The sequence below is a fragment of the Protomyctophum bolini genome (genome assembly GCF_963924005.1).
Source record: "Protomyctophum bolini genome assembly, chromosome: 4".
Lineage (NCBI taxonomy): Eukaryota > Metazoa > Chordata > Actinopteri > Myctophiformes > Myctophidae > Protomyctophum > Protomyctophum bolini.
The window spans coordinates 19,201,817-19,219,933 of NC_137865.1; the positions used below are offsets into that span (position 1 = coordinate 19,201,817).

General features: G+C 42.8%; 1 protein-coding gene across 2 annotated transcripts in view; it reads left to right on the forward strand.

The window, feature by feature from the left end:
* The first annotated feature begins 1,550 nt into the window (after window positions 1-1,550).
* abcc8 (ATP-binding cassette, sub-family C (CFTR/MRP), member 8) overlaps window positions 1,551-18,117 on the forward strand; it is a 71,666-nt gene continuing 55,099 nt past the window's right edge. Inside the window, exons 1-6 of one of the 2 annotated variants that reach the window (XM_080761364.1) lie at window positions 1,551-1,781; window positions 5,799-5,961; window positions 7,995-8,136; window positions 9,884-10,005; window positions 12,671-12,837; window positions 14,974-15,216. In XM_080761364.1, coding sequence (XP_080617490.1) covers window positions 1,761-1,781; window positions 5,799-5,961; window positions 7,995-8,136; window positions 9,884-10,005; window positions 12,671-12,837; window positions 14,974-15,216 — 858 coding nt within the window. In that variant the 5' untranslated portion in view covers window positions 1,551-1,760. Of the gene's footprint in view, window positions 1,782-5,145; window positions 5,391-5,798; window positions 5,962-7,994; window positions 8,137-9,883; window positions 10,006-12,670; window positions 12,838-14,973; window positions 15,217-18,117 lie in introns of those variants that run through there. The other variant, XM_080761365.1, reaches the window with a different exon arrangement.

Below are 18,117 nucleotides of genomic sequence, written 5' to 3' on the forward strand. Positions count from 1 at the left end.
CAGACAGCCTTGATAAATGCACTAAGAGTATATGCAATACATGTTTACTTTTTACTCTCTGTACTGGCTTCACCAAAAACAAGGAGGCTTGGGGTCCCAAGGTTTTATGTGTTTCATTGAGTAGACAAGATGACCAGATGTTTGCAAAGTCCAATACACAAAACATTGTATGTTAAATTACAATAATCCAATTTAAAAATACTTTATCCTATTAGACATTAATAGATTAATAACTTATTACTCATATACTCCACTTAAAACCTTTTATGATCTTTGTCAAAATCTTCTGCATGTGTGTTGGTCTGACATTAAACATGCCAAAACAACACACATCTTACTCATTTACCTACTTTTTTATATTTTATTTGTTTTTTTGCAGTGAACAGTAGATCTGATTCTTTGTTACGCCTTTATACTGATTAAATGTTTTCTCTTTTGCTCTCCAGGACGTTCTTCTAGGAATAAGCTGCCAAATAAACCAGAATCACCCAGAAGGAACTGTATAGTTCTCCACAACTCTACAGTAGTCACTTTCATCTCAATCACATTTCATTTGATTCATCAAATCAAGACTAAAGTGCATCAGAAGTGCATCAAGACTAAACCACAAGAATATTTTTGTAATGTTATTGATTTGACTGAGTCAGAACATCTGCTGATGTATTACCATCATATCGCATCACACATGTCTTGCAAAGGAAGTTTCTGTCCATATAGAACTCCACTGTAACTGCCTCTCCAACAATCAATAAAGGTTTCTTTGCTTGCATTTGCCTCTCTGGTGCATACTAATTTACCCCTCTTTCTATTATACACAATACACCACTGTACAGTGTTGTTTTAAAATGCTTTCTTGGTTTCTGTCAGTCAACTCGATTCCCTCAAGTCAAGCAGCCTCTTGAAATTATTTATGTCCACAGGGGGCAATAGTGTCATGCTGCAGGCATGCTGCAGGCATCTTTCAGTTCTTTATAGACTATGATCTAACCCTGAACCTATGCCTAATACCACCGTCCATATGTTACTGTTACTGTAGTATAAACTCTTAGAAAGATTAGTCAACATCCACAAAGGGATTCAGGCTAGCCTATAATTATTATGTTTCATTACTCGATTAGCTTGGATTAATACTAATAATAATGTGAATTAATTAATGCAAAATGGATATGCACTGTGATATAAAGTGTCTGTGTGTGTGTGTGTGTGTGTGTATATAGGCCTAGTTGCAAGTGCAACCGCAGTTGTTCACCTTTTGGATTCTATTCAAGCCTCTAAAACAGAATCCTACTAAGCTGTTATGTAATCACTATGTTCAGTCATCGACGTGCATGGTTCATAATGGCATACGTGACTACAGTCCAGTGTAAGCATCGCATGGAGCGTTACGGCTATCGTCATTTAGCCCATGTCAAAGGGTTAGGGTGGCCTCCCCCTCGATCGTTGATCCCAAAGTCTTCAGCACCGTGGACAGCTCCACGCCTGGCTCAGGCTCTTTTTGTCTTTATTTGCCTACGTGATGGATTCTCACAACCAAAACGAGGAACGTGAGAAGTGCAGCTGCACTCATGAGATTACATTATTGACACGTGTTTTGTTTTCACTTTGACGTCGGTTCGCATATTCCTTTATTTGGAGAGCCTGCACGTGTTACACAATGTCTTAGACGTTTTAGCTCTTGTCCATTCTGTTTGAAGTTAACATTTTTACACTACTGTCAAGATTTTCTTAGAGTCTGTGGGAGTGTGGGAGCCTCTCTGAAGATGGACGCACGGTATAAACCGGTAAGTGCTCGTGGATGTGAGTGAAAGCCTAATTAGGCTACTTTTACATACTTGCTTAATTGTTTGGAAATGTTGCCTAATAGGCCTATTTACTGTAGTTTTCTTTTAAATTATATGGCCTTCATCGTTTCAAACAATGTTGGTCAATCTATGTTTTAAGCATTTAGCTATTCTAAGCTACTTTTCATCAAACTGAGCAACAGTACAAAGCCCTTGAATCAAATGCATCACTGCAAGTTATACTAGGCCTACTTACTGTAGTAAATGTAGCTAATGCTATAGTGACTTTATACAAAATGTGATTGATTATTTGGCAAATGTATATCGCCAAGGACTAAAACTCTGTACGCAATGGACAAACTGCACTCAAAACTCATCTGTTGTGCCATTTTATGTTCATGTCTTGAGAGATTACTGAGAATGTAATGATTGAGCTTTTGTTAAGATACCCAGCAGGTGAAACAAATATGCTTAATAACTTAATACACATAATTCTGAAAGTAGTTAAGGTACCCATAGCCGGGGTTAAGGATTAACTGTGATGTCATGACATACTTTTTATTTGTGTTTTTTCTATTCACTTGGTCATTAAGGTCCACAGAATGAGAGGTCTGCTCTGCCGGAAACATCTTGAAAAAAAGTTATGGCCATTTTTGTATACCACACCATAGACAACCAATATAAGGCAACATTTCATCATACTTTAAGTGGCATGTCAAACTAGAGGGTTTTCGTGATTCTGAATCCATTACAAGCATTAGTTTTGCATGAAAAACCCTCCTTGGCCTAAAAACGGCCATAGCCATCATCACAAATGTGATGAGGTCAGCACAAGTGGCCGGCAGAGCAGACCTCTCATTCTGTGGACCGTAATGACCAAATTAATAGAAAAAATACAAATAAAAAGTATGTCATGACATCACAGGTCCTCTCAAATGTTGGATGGCTGGCTCCCCATATAGTTATATATGAGTGGCTCCCCGGCTACAACAAGAAATGTAGAATAACCTATTAGCTATTATGTAGGGTTATTTTCAATTAGAAAATGTGCAGCATGTATTTGGTTCATTAATCTACCGCTCAACTATATGGTCATAAATCATGAAATTCACTGTTGGCACAGTCTGACAATCTGCTGTGTGTGTGTGTGTGTGTGTGTGTGTGTGTGTGTGTGTGCGTGCGTGCGTGCGTGCGATCTGTTTTATATATATATATATTTATGATCAGTACTTTATTTTAGATTTTTTACAAACGCATAAAACAGAAAACTTAAAATACAAACACAAGCAACAACAGCATAGTACAGTATTCATGGACAGACAAGATAGATAAGATAAACGAATAAACAAAAAGAAAAAGAAAATTAAAATGTGAAAATAGTTTACATTATTAGGGTTCTCTCTCTCATTCCACACAGAGATGCTTCACACGGTTCATCTGAGGTTGTGTCTAAATGCAGCTGTTCCACTGGCTTCCTTTTTTAAATTATCCTAGATTTAGGATTTAGGACTGCAGATGAAAATCAGCATATTTGCTAAATCTGGGGGGGAGTTTCCCTGGTTGGACATGCACATGGAAAGAACACATTATTCCAACCAGTTCTATCCCCTCCATCAGGCTCCCCGGCTGGCTGGGGGAGGCAGTTTGGAGACCAGGATTACTGCATGTTTTTTGTACATTTTCTTGTAAATTCAGTAATGCAGATGTTTAACAATAATCTTTTAACAATAATTTAACCAAATCGACCATTTGGTTTCATTTTACACTCTCAAGTGAAAGATCTATAAGTGTCCATTTGGTACCATCATTTATCTGGGGAACACCTGGAACCCCCTCAATGACCAATGGTGGTCCCGGGGACCACTGGTTGAAAACGACTGCCCTAGGGGACACGGGAGAGCATGCAAACTCAACACACAAACTAAGGCCCTTTTGCCAACTCCACCTAGTGTATGGGCACTGATGACTGACTCACATTACAGTATGTTTATTTGAGATTATTCTACGAGATTATTACTTGCGCAAGCAGAGCGTTTGGTCCAGTCGGCTGGACCAAAAGTGGTATGTATGCAACTATGCATGTATGGTATGCATACCCCTAATTGGCTGTTGATGGTTACGTAATTAAGTATATTAAGTTTAATTAAGTTTCAATGTTGGGTGAGTAAAAGGTAACATAATTATGTATGTATACTACATGTATGTATGTATGTATGTATGTCGGTAAGAATGGTGGTCCCTTATTGGCTGTTGATGGTGACGTAGCTAAGGTACTCTTCAAGGTTGGTATATTGTATAAGGTCAATAAAGGGTCTAAAGGATTTTGTAATAGACATTAGTTAGTAGCAGTACGTGCACGCTCTGCTTGCGCACAAGTAGGCTTGTTGCCTGTGTGCAAGGCACAAGTTGGCACCTCTACAGAGTGCATTTCTAGTTTTTATTTGTGTTTCATATGTTTACCCTGTCATTTTTATTAACAGATTTGGATACATGCAACTTATGCCCATGCAGTCCTCCAGGTGTAACTTCCTTTAAACAGTGTCCCCATGGTGTAATAGTGTGAGCATGGCTTCTCACATGTGGTGTCCCCATGGTGTAACAGTGTGAGCATGGCTTCCCACACAGGGAGGTATTCAGCGTGGGACAGGAAGTCAGTGGGTTGATTTAGGGTTCCCCTCAGCTCGGGTGTCGGGATGAGATATCGCGTGGAACGTCATCTAGATATGCTGCTGTGTACGGTGACGGTCCCTCATATTCAAACCGTTTGACCGTTGACCTTTCACAGAGCAGTATATCTTCCGCTGTAGAACCTACTAAACCATGTGAACCCTAGCATCCCTGTTCTGGGAATGTCATAATAAGAAAAACGCGTTGCAATGCAATGTTATTTTCAGTGAGGAGTTTCAAACTAGACAAGGCAATTTTATTTATAGTACACAAAGGCAATTCAAAGTGCTTCACAGAATAAAAACAAACACAGTGCAACAATGCACTTAAAATGAATAGAGAATGTAATAGATACAATTAAAATAAGATAAAGGAGCATACAGTATCAATTAGAAGTCCAGCGGGATTTCAAACAGGACTGAAAAGATTGTAGGTTTGGTTGGTTTGGTTATTTTGATCAGAGCTTGTACATGAATTCATACGTACCATTGGCATCACTCATTCTCTCAGAGTCTCTCTCTCTCTCTCTCTCTCTCTCTCTCTCTCTCACTCTCTCTCTCTCTCTCTCTCCTTCTCCCGCTCTCATACACACACGTTCCTACCGTGCACCCCTTACTCCTTCTAGCAGGCTGCCACTTTCGCATGCAGCCTGCCTCCGGTCGTCTTCCCGTGCACTGGCTTCGAATGCTATCAACCCATAACTGGAATCTGCTATCCCATGAGGCTGACTCTGGAATCTCTTTGGCAAAGATAGGAACAGCCGGTGCACCGTGGGCAGCATGACTCTCTAATCATATCTCTGCGAGTATGTCTGCCACGCGCGTTCCTGCACAAGATAGCGCTGGACTGGTTATAGAGGATGTTGACCGTGGACTGGAGGGAGACTCGATGCAGGCAATTCTGACAATTCTGCGCGGGAAAGCTGCTTAGATCAACAAAGACGTTGATCCCCCTCGCTGGTCTGTGACTTACCACTGCCTTCTCTCTCTCTCTCTCTCTGTCTCTCTCTCTCTCTCTCTCTCGGCTCGCTTTCTCTCTCTCTCTCTCTCTCTCTCTCTCTCTCTCTCTCTCTCTCTCAGCTCGCTTTCTCTCTCTCTCTCGGCTCGCTTTCTCTCTTTCTCTCTCTCTCAGTCTCCTTCTCCTCTCCGCACTCTGGATCCGACACTGGGAAGCAGGATGTAACGGCAAGGCGAAAAGGGTCACTTTGGAACCCACAGGGACCTAGACGCCCGCTGTGTTGCACTCCTACCATTGACAACATGCTCTGAGAGCTATTTAATCTTTCTCTTTGTCCCTCTCTCCTTTGTCCTCCGCTCCTCTTCCTCGTTTTCTCCCCCCCCCCCCCTGCAGAGTCCCAGCTTCATCATGTCCTTGGCGTTCTGCGGGAGCGAGAACAACTCTGAGGCGTACAGAGTGGACCAGGGGGTCCTGAACAATGGCTGTTTCCTGGACGCGATTAACGTCGTGCCGCATGTCTTCCTCCTCTTCATCACCTTTCCCATCCTCTTCATCGGTGAGTGTTGTGGTGGTGGAGGGGTGAGATCCCATGTTCCATGCACCGCACCCCTTATCTGAGTGCAAGGTACTACACATGCACGCACCTCACACATTCCCCTGCACGAGGAACAAAGTGACACCTCAACAGCTCTGACATGAGATGGATGCAATTAGAATCACCCGTGCCCTGCGCAATGTTTCTATGACTGAATCTGCTTTTTCTGTATGTTTTACTTTGTGTGAACTTTACTAAATATGCAAGAATAGTAAATACTGTACCCTAGCATATTCTGCAGGATACATACATCCCAATGTGACACGTCGGCTGCTTTCAGCAAAGACATTTGTTATAGAAAACTAATTATTAGTATAGAGAGTTTAAGTGCTCAAAATGCATTCTATGATGCACTTTTCTTTGATAAGTGGTCTTGTCTTATCATGCAATCCACTCTGGTTTCATAATTTCATAAACCCACATGCATGCATGGCCCGTAAGATAAAACCATTAGAAATCTGATTCCGTGGGTACACGGCGGGGTAGGGCTTAAGGACATGTTCCCCGAGTGGCCGAGCCCCTTTGCCTGTGGTGTGTGTGTGAAGAGCCGTCATGTCGGTGTTATGTAATGTTACAACCTGGCTGCTGGCCATTCCATTAGTGTCATCATCAGTGTGTGTGCTGCCGCTCTTTATCACTGCAGCTTAATAGTGGCTCTGTGTCCTTGATTCATTGCTGTGTGTGTGTGTGTGTGTGTGTGTGTGTGTGTGTGTGTGTGTGTGTGTGTGTGTGTGTGTGTGTGTTTGAAATCAGTTAATGTCTGTAGTTGCACAGCAGTCTCTATAGTCCATAGTCGTATCACAGTCATGTTACTGTGAGTGCATGTGGAAGAACAAGACTCTCAATATAACAAAGGGACAAATTATGATTCCTATTAAACTGAGACCAGATAACATAATATGTTACGGACATAAGATGTTTCTGCCCAGCAGAGATGATATTATCATCTCTGCTGGGCAGAAACATCTTATGTAAGTATTTTTTAACTTTTTGTGTTTTTCGTGAACATACTACTTCATCATACTCAAAAGTATTCAAAGCAGCAGATCTGCAATCTCGAAACGTGGCACCGGAAGTGACACATTTTGACTTTTGAGCTTGTTTGTGCTACTTTTGCTATTTTTTCATTTGAATCCTGAAAAGGTTGAGAATCACTGCTAGAGCCGTAAAAACTTCTCTTATGGGGGTCCCTGCGGCATATCTCTTCAAATGGGGGTCCGCGGGCTAGTTAGTGTCAATTTGGGGATCCTTCACATGAAAAAGTTTGGGAACCACTGGTCTAGGACAAACGAGGTGGAGTAGTTTATTCATCAATTCCGTGAATTTGAGCCAGTGAGTTGACACAGCTAGGCTTCTAGCCTTGTGTTTTGTGTTTTCTTGGCCTTGTCCTGTCTGCCAGACCTGCGGCAAAATGTTAAAAGTGATTAATAATACATGGTTCAAAGCTGCTGCCATGTTCCACAGAGGTGACCCATTTAGTCTACATAGTACTGTATCATCCTGTTCACAATGTTCAAGGTCGCACTGAGGAGTTGTTCTGAAGGACAACCATGGAGCGGCAGTGACTCAGTCAGGTTTCTTTTTGAGCCGAATGCAAAAAAATGAAAAAAAGGCCTGGGTACAGAGCCTATGACTCAGGAGGTAGAGCTGCATTGTATCGTACTGGCTCCCTCTTTGGAAGTGTCCTCTAACCCCAGCATTATTAACTGTTGGTTGACCGGTTGGGGCTCGCTCCACTGTTGGTGTGTGAATGTTTTGGAAAAAGGTGTTACAGAAATGCAGACTAAACGCAGTGTAAATATATTTTACTCTACACCAAATATCATTGCGGAAAATAGCTGATCTACAATCTCACAAGCTGGCTGAATGTTCACCACACCAAATAGTGAGTCAAATGAAAGTCAAGTCTGAAGTGCTGATGAGTCCCTCACAAGGATCCTAAGGTGCATGCATGTTTTCATTATTGTTGTGTTATTTCCCGTGTGGTGCATTAGGTTGGGGCAGCCAGAGCTCCAAGGTCCACATCCATCACAGCACCTGGCTCCACTTTCCGGGTCACAACCTCCGCTGGCTCCTCACCTTCGTCCTGCTCTTCATCCTCGTGTGTGAGATTGCAGAGGGCATCGTTTCCGATGGGTATGTGTCACCAAGATACACTGTACTGTGCGCTTGGTCCTGCATCCTCCAATGAACATTTTCATGATTAGGGTTCAGGTTGAATGGGCCTTCCATGGAACACCATGTTGTTTTTGATGCTATTAACTCTCACATATAATCGCAACAAAATGATCACTGATTTTATTAGATTAAAATGAAATCCAGTTTTATAAATGGACCATGTCTAATAGGGACCTTTAACCAAGTTCACTTAGACTCGTTGTTACAGGCAAATGTACCGTTTTTTTAATGTTAATAGCAGACAACATGCTGTGAAACATTGTGATCTTGTAGATCAGCTATTTTCACAAATGCTCTGTGCGTGCGTGCGTGCGTGCATGCATGCGTGCGTGCGTGCGTGTCCGTACGCAGAAGCAGATGGCAATCTCAGTGTGATTAACCCTGATTAAATAGAGTATTAGTCTGTTTGTGACATCCAGTGATTTCTCTGGATTGATGCTCATCGGGCTGTTAACACAGTGTCATGGGAGACTGGAGGCAATAGACACTGACTGACCCTTTTCAGTGAATTAAATAGAAGAGCTATCCATCTGCTCTGCACTTCACCGCTCTCGTCGAGCTCACAATTGTCAGTGTTGACTCCGTTTATTGAACTTTTATTTATTGAATCAGGGAAGACCATTGAGAGCATGCTCGTTTGCAAGGACGCCCTGAGTACACGATCAAGTACAATGTACAAAAACAACACCATTTTACATGAGGAGAAATATAGTGAGCAATATAAAAAGAAAAAAACACAGGGGCTACAAAAATCAGGTACAGTCGCTATGTGTGGCGATATTGTGCGAAAAACTGTCCTGATATGGAGCGTCGACCATTGCGACATAGCCTGAACCAACCAAATACAACCAATAGTATCGTGTAGATCTCAACCAATAAAAGTGATTGGGGCCGTAAAACCTCACTCGAATAGAGACTCTGGGGGGAAATATAGGAGTGAGGTGAGATGAGATGAGATGAGTACATCAACGCTCTTTAAAACAGACAGACAATACACAAAAGACAATACACAGTAGCAGCAAAGTACAAGTATAGTATCAGAAGAGTATCACAAGAGATCAGTGCAAACTATGAACTATGTGGCGGTTGTTTAGTAGAACAATTGAAGTGGGAAGAAAAGAACGTTTGAAGCGGTTGCTCTTGCAACGACACGCTCTGTAACGTCTACCCGAGGGTAACAGCTCATACTCTGAAGATGTATATGTGAAGGATCAGACAACACTCTATTTGACAGACTGAGCACCGTTTTCTCTGCACGCTGCACACTCACGGTACGTCAGGACAGTCTCATTGAAAAACATGTATTCTAATGAGATTTCATCGTTGGCTCGCTCACATCGCTGGCAGTGTAGATGAGTTGTTGTAATAAACCACTTGAATCTTATATAGTCTCTTGACTTACATGAAAACATTGTGTCAATGTTGGCTAGACAGCATAGTGCACATTTAATTCATAAACAATATTTTCTCCAGGGGCTTATTTCAGCTAGACTCTTCAAATCAAACTGTGTGTGATGATGCAATGTGATCATATAACTTTATGAGCTTGTAGATTGGCTATTTCACTGAATGTTAACGCTGTGCGGTTGATTAGCCCAGCGAGTCTTCCCCTCCCATATTTCTGTCAGAAGCCCTAGACGGATGATTTCTCCATTCTGCCTTGTGCAATCTATTTAGCCTTTTCCTGTTCTGTCTCCAACCCCAGGTTCACCCAGTCCCTCCACCTGCACCTGTACTTCCCTGCAGGACTGGCCTTCATGGCTGCCATCACTTCCATTGTCTACTATCATAACATTGAGACGTCAAACTTCCCCAAACTACTAATAGGTACAGTATGGCTTATTTTAAACTTGCCACAGTTTATTCAGCATTATTTTACATTTTCCTTTTACTTCATTTCATTTCATGTAATTACTCATTCGCCTTCCCCACCTATCTTTCCCTAGTTATGGATTCGAACTGATGACGTTCAAGTCACTTCAGCTAATCAATGTCACCCAGGATGTGCTGTGGATTTTGTTCCTATGTGTTTGAATGAAAAGCATAGTATCCATAGATCTATTCCATACGTTATTTTGATCAAATCATTGCTGTTTGATAGCTTGTAATTGTTAATAAACTACCTATTATAAACTCAGGGCAATATCGTTGAGAAAAGAGTTGTGCCATTTAACATCAATCAATGCTATTTATCCAGAACCCAACTGAACTGTGCTGAAATGGATCTCACACAAGGCCATGTTACCACTTTGCTCTTCGTCGCATTTGTTTTGTTGTTAAACCTATACAATCTGCATGTTTTTGTCTCCCTCTCCCGACGGAGAGAGTTACAATGATGGCTACAATAAAGATGAACGGTGCATCTACTGTCCAATCCACATCCATCCTCATTGCAGATGTGGTAGTTATATTGTATTAAATCCATTTAGATTTAAAGCCAGGAACGCCTCTATATCACATTAGCTGCTATAGCGTTTTCTTTTAATTGGCCTCCGGTCTAAATGGGTTTTCTATCATAGAGATTGGTTAAAATTAGGTTTAACATTAGAAAGTCTGGATTGTAGACTCCAAGGTTTGCTCCTATATCTTCCTCTCTCAGTTCTCATGCCTTCCTAATGCGTCATTAGCTTCCCTGTGTAAACGTAGGCGTTTGTTCCCCTTCCCTCGCATTGCGGAGTTGGCTTTGACTTTGTGCAGTCAGCCTCCTGGGGGTTGTAACGGGGGGGAGGGGGGTTGTGATGTGAATGGAAGATAAGGACTCACGGCCGGGTGTCATTACATGGCTGGTGTAAGGATACTATGCAGATGTACTATATTACTTGTTCACAAATGCTAGGAATGTTATTTAGATAACTTGTGTAGACAGATGCCAGATTTGACGTTGACCTGGTGGTATCCTAGTTTCTTTGAAGCAGTTCGTTGATTTCTTCACTCCACTTTATCCTCTATTTTACCCTGTGGTTTGTTGACTTGGGTTCATGCCTTAAAAGGCTTTTACTCTAACCTTGCACTATGTAAGATAAGAGCGGCTGCTACTTCCCTCATCGCTGCCTTTACAGAAGACACTTTCTCTCCCAGCAAGCAGATAGAAATGGTGACTAGATGAATAGAGAGGAATGGGGGAAGGGAAGGATAAATGCAGGAGAAGAGGAGGAAGGTACAATAAAATCCATTCCCTATTTGCTTTGTTCCCGAGTTGAGCTGCCGGTCAAACTGAAGGGGTACTGTGGGACTATCTAGTGATATGTGATACAACTACAGTAGGAAGTTATTTTCATCTGGGATCTCCACATAGAAACGGCGTGGCTCCAATGAGGATCTTGGACTGTCTGTGACATCTGTCGTTTACAACAGTACATTACATATCTATGATTTATGACGCCAAACTTAGGGATGGTAGCTGTTTAGTGTTTGGTCCAGCTGTTTGTGAGATTAGCTCCGGTGTGACAGACAGACACACAGACACACAATATGCACGCCCGCGATAGCTGGTCCTTTGCTTACGAAAGTTAAGATGCTCATAGGAGTCTAGAGTTTAGGGTCCTTTTTTGAGTGGTGCAACCTCTCCATTAAGTAGCTATGTGTGTCCCTGGGTCCCCTATACTGGGTCCGAGCACGAAAATAGCGTTTGGTTGGTTTTCACAACCAAGTGTCACTGTTGCACAGCCTAACACACACACACACACACACACACACACACACACACACACACACACACACACACACACACACACACACACACACACACATATTAACGGTCTATATGAGCATATGGGGTACTGTACAGTACAGTGACGGTACAGTAGAGAGACCCCTGGGGACCCCCACACGGTAACTCTGTCATTTCTCAACCGTTTCGGACACGGGGCGGCTCGCCGGAATCAACCCGGCCCCCTGGGCGCGTTCTTGGGGGTCTGGATGGGACCCCCACACGGAGTTGCACCACTCACTTCACACGGGTTTGATTTTACTTGAGGCCGGCATTCTGGTTGTTCGTATACAGCCAATCCTTGACTGGCAGCACTTTTGGCGTCTGGTGCACTTGAACTCCTGACCTGACGTGGCTGAGGTAGCTGTGAACAGATGTATCAGCCTTTGAACGTCTGTGCATTGATATCTGACCAATGTTATTGTTGTTGTTGTTGTTTTTGTTTTTCATATAGTAATAGATATAATAAATAAATAAATTGGCATAAAACCATGTTTTGAACAAACAAGGTTTCTGCCCGACTGTGACAAGCTACTACCCATGAATACTACAGTGAGTCATAGACAGCTATCCTCTACTACCCATGAATACTACAGTGAGTCATAGACAGCTATCCTCTCGCAGAGCCACGCTCGTAGTAATATTGCATTGTCCATTTGTGCTCTCTTATTAAGGTACAAAAACATAAAAAGTTGCAATATGGAGATACAAGGTTTCTACCGGGCGACATCGGTGAATAAATCCATGCCCAGGTTTTGATATTGTAATCTTCTATCTCCACAGCTTTGTTGATCTACTGGATCCTGGCCTTCATAATGAAGACCATCAAGTTCTCCAAGTTCACGGAGCATGGCATCGGGCCCCGGCAGCTGCGATACTGCATCACTGGACTCCTGATGATGGTGTATGGGTTACTGCTAGCAGTGGAGATTAATGTCATCCTGGGCAGGGTGAGTGTGCGTGAGCGTGCGCGCGTGTGTGTGTGTGTGCGCGTGTGTGTGTGTGTGCATGCGTGGCAGGGGAGTGCGACAGTGTTTACTTGCAGCTACAGTTGAGTGCACTTATCTATGTGTGCTTGTGAAGGGTGTGTGTGTGTGTGTGTGTGTGCATGACTGACCGCGTGGATGTGTTTTGCCTTATATTAGATCTATAACAACACGGTATCTCATTACATGGTGCAGTTGTGCGCCTGCCTGAATTTCACTGTATTTCTTCCTTTCCCTCGAGTGTAATGCCGGCTTTTTACTGCTGCAATTAACAGCACCACTCTTTGATTTATACTGTGAAATTCAGGCACAAATGGGATTAAAACATTTATGTATGGAATTCATATTTCAGTGGGTATACGATGGGTAACATCTGACGCTTGAAGCTACACACTTAAATTTGTTCGTATAGTAGGAGCATTAAACACAGAGTTCTTATCACTGGATATTGTGGGTGGTTGACCGAGGCTGACAGAGAATACCAATGTCGAAATCGATTTCAAAATGTCTCTGACAGTCTCGACCAAGGCTAGGTTGTCCTCAGCACATCTCATCCATCCGTCTGTGCTTCTGTATGCTAATGATGTGATAGTACACAAGAGCACACTTGTTTTCAATTTCATTTTTGCAGTTTATTTCCTGTGTTTGGTTCGATTAAGATTTGCGCTGAGGAGGACACATGCTGATTCTAACACAGTAATGTTTATGTCCTGTCCTCAGTGGCAAATTTACTGTTGAAACAGGCTTTGTTCCGGCCCTGTGCTTTTCTTCTGCTGGTTATAATGAAATATATTTATGCTCAACCTCTGTTTTTTGTATGCGTTATGCTAATAGAACATATTCACAGTTCACAGGACTCAAGGTCCTGTAAAGGTTTCAAGGTATTGCTATGCTGTGAGAACCAAAGTATTTTCTCTGTCTAGTTCATTAACAGTACTGTACAGTATGTCTCAGCTTCTGTGCTAATTCCTGTCACTCCAGTCACTGACCTAGTTTCCCTAAAGCACAGGGGCTAATCTGAACTGCCGCTTTTGGTTCTTCATAACAGGAGGGAGCATGATTTCTCTACTACCACCAATGTGCCTATTCTATTCTATTCTATTCTATTCTATTCTATTCTATTCTATTCTATTCTATTCTGATTTTACACTACAAATGAATGCTCAATCACATTAACACAAAGCCAACAATAATTGACACACTATACACAATTACACACACAGGCTTATAGCTTGGCTCAGGGAAGAGGACGCCCCTGCCATGCATAGTCCGCCATGGCACCGTTGGAGGTGCGACAAAGAAAGCAGGAAGACCATCCTTCTGATTTTACACTACAAATGAATGCTCAATCACATTCACACAAAGCCAACAATCATTTACACACTATACACACACTAATTCTATCTATGATTACAAAAACGAATCAACTAATTGGAGTGTGTAAATGACATACAGTATGACATCATCATTTACACACTCCAATTTGTTGATTTTATGTTGATTAGATATGTTGTTGCTGTCATAAGCAAATACAAATTGTAGTCATCATCATCTATGTTGATCCCTTCTAAAAATCCCCCAAGTGCTATGCTTTCACCCCCACAAGGGTCGGGATGTCACCTCGTTAGACTTAATACCTGTTCATGGCTGAAAATCGAATTGGTAGTTGCCTGGTCATTATTACTTGAGTCACAAACACAATTGCAAGGCTGTGGTAATCAGTCTGTGTACTTTATGTCACTCTGTCAACTCAATTATTGAGTGAAATGTGGCGTGTAAATGCATAAAAGTCAAGGCTCCTTTTACAGCTCAAAGATGTATGTATTTGCTTTGACCTTGTTTTGTTGCATCTGTTTATGTCCTATACACAGGTTTAATGTTTGTCATTAGTTCAATGTTTGGAGGAAATATTTACGTCATAATGTGACAATTATGTCATATTGTCTCTTTATTGTTAATGGCGTTTAATGTTTGTGTTTTCACCGTTTGTTTTACATCACCATTACATCACCATATCAACATGAGTTAGACTTTAATATATTAGCGCCCCTCACTTCATAATGGGTGTGATTTTTGCCGTGTCTGCCGTGTCTCCCACAGCGCTACATGTGTTTCGCCAACCCCAAAGATGTGAAACCCCCAGAAGACCTGCAGGATCTGGGGGTTCGCTTCCAACAGCCCTTCGTCAACCTGGTGTCCAAGGCCACCTACTGGTGGATGAACACCTTCATCACCAACGCTCACAGGCGACCCATCGATCTCAAGGTCATCGGCAAGCTGCCCATCGCCATGAGAGCTCTGACCAATTACCTGAAGCTACGAAAGGCCTTCGAGGACCAGAAGGTTAGAGCAGCCTCCTCCTTACAGACGCAGTGAGAGCCAGACATATTATACACACAGCCTATTAGGATGTATCGTGTACGTCACTGGACTAGATCACAGCAGAATAGACTGGAAGTATCAGTGGCCCTGCATAAATGAGTATTTATGTATAGTAAGAGAGGATAATTTTCAACCACATTCATTATGTATACAGTATAATGAATGTGGTTACAGTCAATGTGGTCACAGTATACACTATGAATAGCCCTGCCTGAGATTATGTTAATACGCTCTGTAATGTAATGTTGCATCAAGGATTCCTGTAAATCTATTCATGAAATTCACGACTTCCATGCATGTGTGGCGTGTGTGTGCGGCAAGTCATGCGGTATGTACTGGAGCTGATGGTTGGTGTTGCGCTCCACCTCAGCAATCCATCTCCCAGGGGTCTATAGTCTATAGTGCATTGCGAAACGGGGATACAATCCCGCGATGTGGCTGATACCGACAATAAGCCTCTCTGACCTACAGTGCTACTAATCCAAGAAGTATAATACTGTAAGGTCGTACAGTATTCCGCTTTTGGATGAATGGTAGATGGTTGGAAGGAAAGCGAGCTAGGTTTGATTCCAGTTGGTTACATTAGCATGAGGCATTTTTCCTTCTCGTTGCTGTGATGTCATGTGTCCTGTGTTGACACAGTCCTGGTTTAACTGGGAGCCATGAAAGCAAAGTCTTCACAGATAGATTATGCTTCAGTGGTGTACAGTGTACACAACGAAAATGTCACCCCCACACACACACACACACACACACACACACACACACACACACACACACACACACACACACACACACACACACAAACACAAACACACACATCAACATCCGCTCTCGCAGTGCCGTTTCTACGGGGGGGCACTAGGGGGCGCTGCCCCCCCAGATAGACTTTGTGCCCCCCCAGTCCAGAACCCTACCCCACCATTATTTTTAATGTTTTACAGGTTTAAAATATATATAAATATATAATGTGTTATTTTCATGTTCTTTGTGTTTATAATAAATTTACATTTTCTAATTAATTCATAGTAATAAAAATGCAATAATAAAAAGTACACTGGCACCTAGTCGGTGCACCTAGTCGGATTCGTTTTGATGCAGCGCACCAAAAGCTACGTCATTACCTGTGTTGCCACGCAGGACGGGTCAATTCAAATATTTTCAGACTTCAGTCACAGTGAAAATAAACCCAAACCGGTAAAATTGAATCATGGATATTAGGAACTGGCTCAAAGCCAAAACACCAAACTCTATAAACCCACCAGCACCTTCAGAAAGGCAGACTGATGACGATACTGAAACCAACACCATGTCGCCTGTTGTTGTTAATATTGCGGGGAGTCGTTCGAGCACCGAGCACTACTAAATGCACAACGAAATTTGGTCGTCGGATCACATTACTGGGGGTTTGCGAGTGTCGGATAGCATTATTCCAGTGAGGCAGAGGGCTGCTGTAGCAACTTCCACAGCAGCAGCTCAACTTTCGGACCTCCACCACCACCGCATGCTTCTCCACCAGAGGTTCTTGGTTCTGGCACACCGTCACTGAATCAGGTAAAACGGGACAAATACCCAAGTAGCCTTCATAATGGCAAACGCGCAATCTGCAGACGCGCAGATCCCCCCCCCCCCCCCCCCCTTTGCCTCCCGACATAAATACACTATATAGACTTGTTGTTTTTGGTTGGTGCATAAACTTTTACTCATAGTGGAGATGGCGACATATAAAAGACACTATAAGCCTAAATGCTCAACTATTTGTTGGTGATTAATGGTTGGTGCATAGGCTATAGTCTTTTTTTTCTACTTTCCTCCCGCCGTGGAGATGCTCATTGTGTTCATTGTGTTGTTGGTGCGATGCGATCGTGTTTCCACATGACAGTATATAGGCTATGTTTGTTTGTTTGTTCTGTTGGCTACAATAATTAGGCTATATTATTTGTTTTGGTGTATAATTGGAACCTATACTTGTAGCCCTTCTCCAAGCCTTTTGTGTTGTTTTATTGTATAGGCCAATGTGAGAGCTTAATTGCTATATATGGATGTGAACTTGAAAAATCAAGTGCCCCCCTTGGAAATATGAATGCCCCCCTGCTGATTATTCCCTGGATACGGCACTGCGCTCTCGCTCTCCCTGCTAGCTCCCTGTGACTTTCAGATTTCATCACGGAGAGACTTGCGTCATAATTTATAAAACGTCAGTACAGAACGTTGGATTCTGTACTGTATTCTTGAATGAATGATGATCTAGTAATTTGTAATCATAATGTTTAATTACAATACAGCCCCTCAAAGGGGATGGATCCGTAGTCTGTAGTCAGAGAACCAAGCAGGCTAATGCGTAACGTTACTGACCTCCATGTTCCACATGGGGATCAATGAGCTCACCCTGAGGCTATACCTCTTCTCAGCTCTCTCCTTCGCGCCTCTCGTTCTTCTTCTCACTTCTCTCCCCACCGCAGCTGATCAACCGTTGATTAGACGCTGAAAGAGAGTTAAACAATTAGGGACATTCACTATTTCTTTCTACATCTCTCTCTCTCTCTCTGTCTAACCATCCATCAGTCTTCTATGTGATGTTCTTGCGATGTTCTTGACCTCCCCCCCCCCCCCCTCTCTCTCTCTCACTCTCGAGAGCACGTGCCAGGGGTCAGAGTTGAGGGGCCACGGCGGGGTCGTGGTTTTCCAGCACGGAGGAGGTCACAGTGACTTTCGTCACTGCTGCGTGTGCGTCCGGTGTGAACGCAACGCCCCCGCTTCCCCCTCCGGTAGAGGAGAGAGAGAGAGAGATGCCGGGATCCCAGTGGATGAGCACAATAAGAGGGAGGGGGAGGATGGGGGTCGCTGAGGACGGCTAACTTA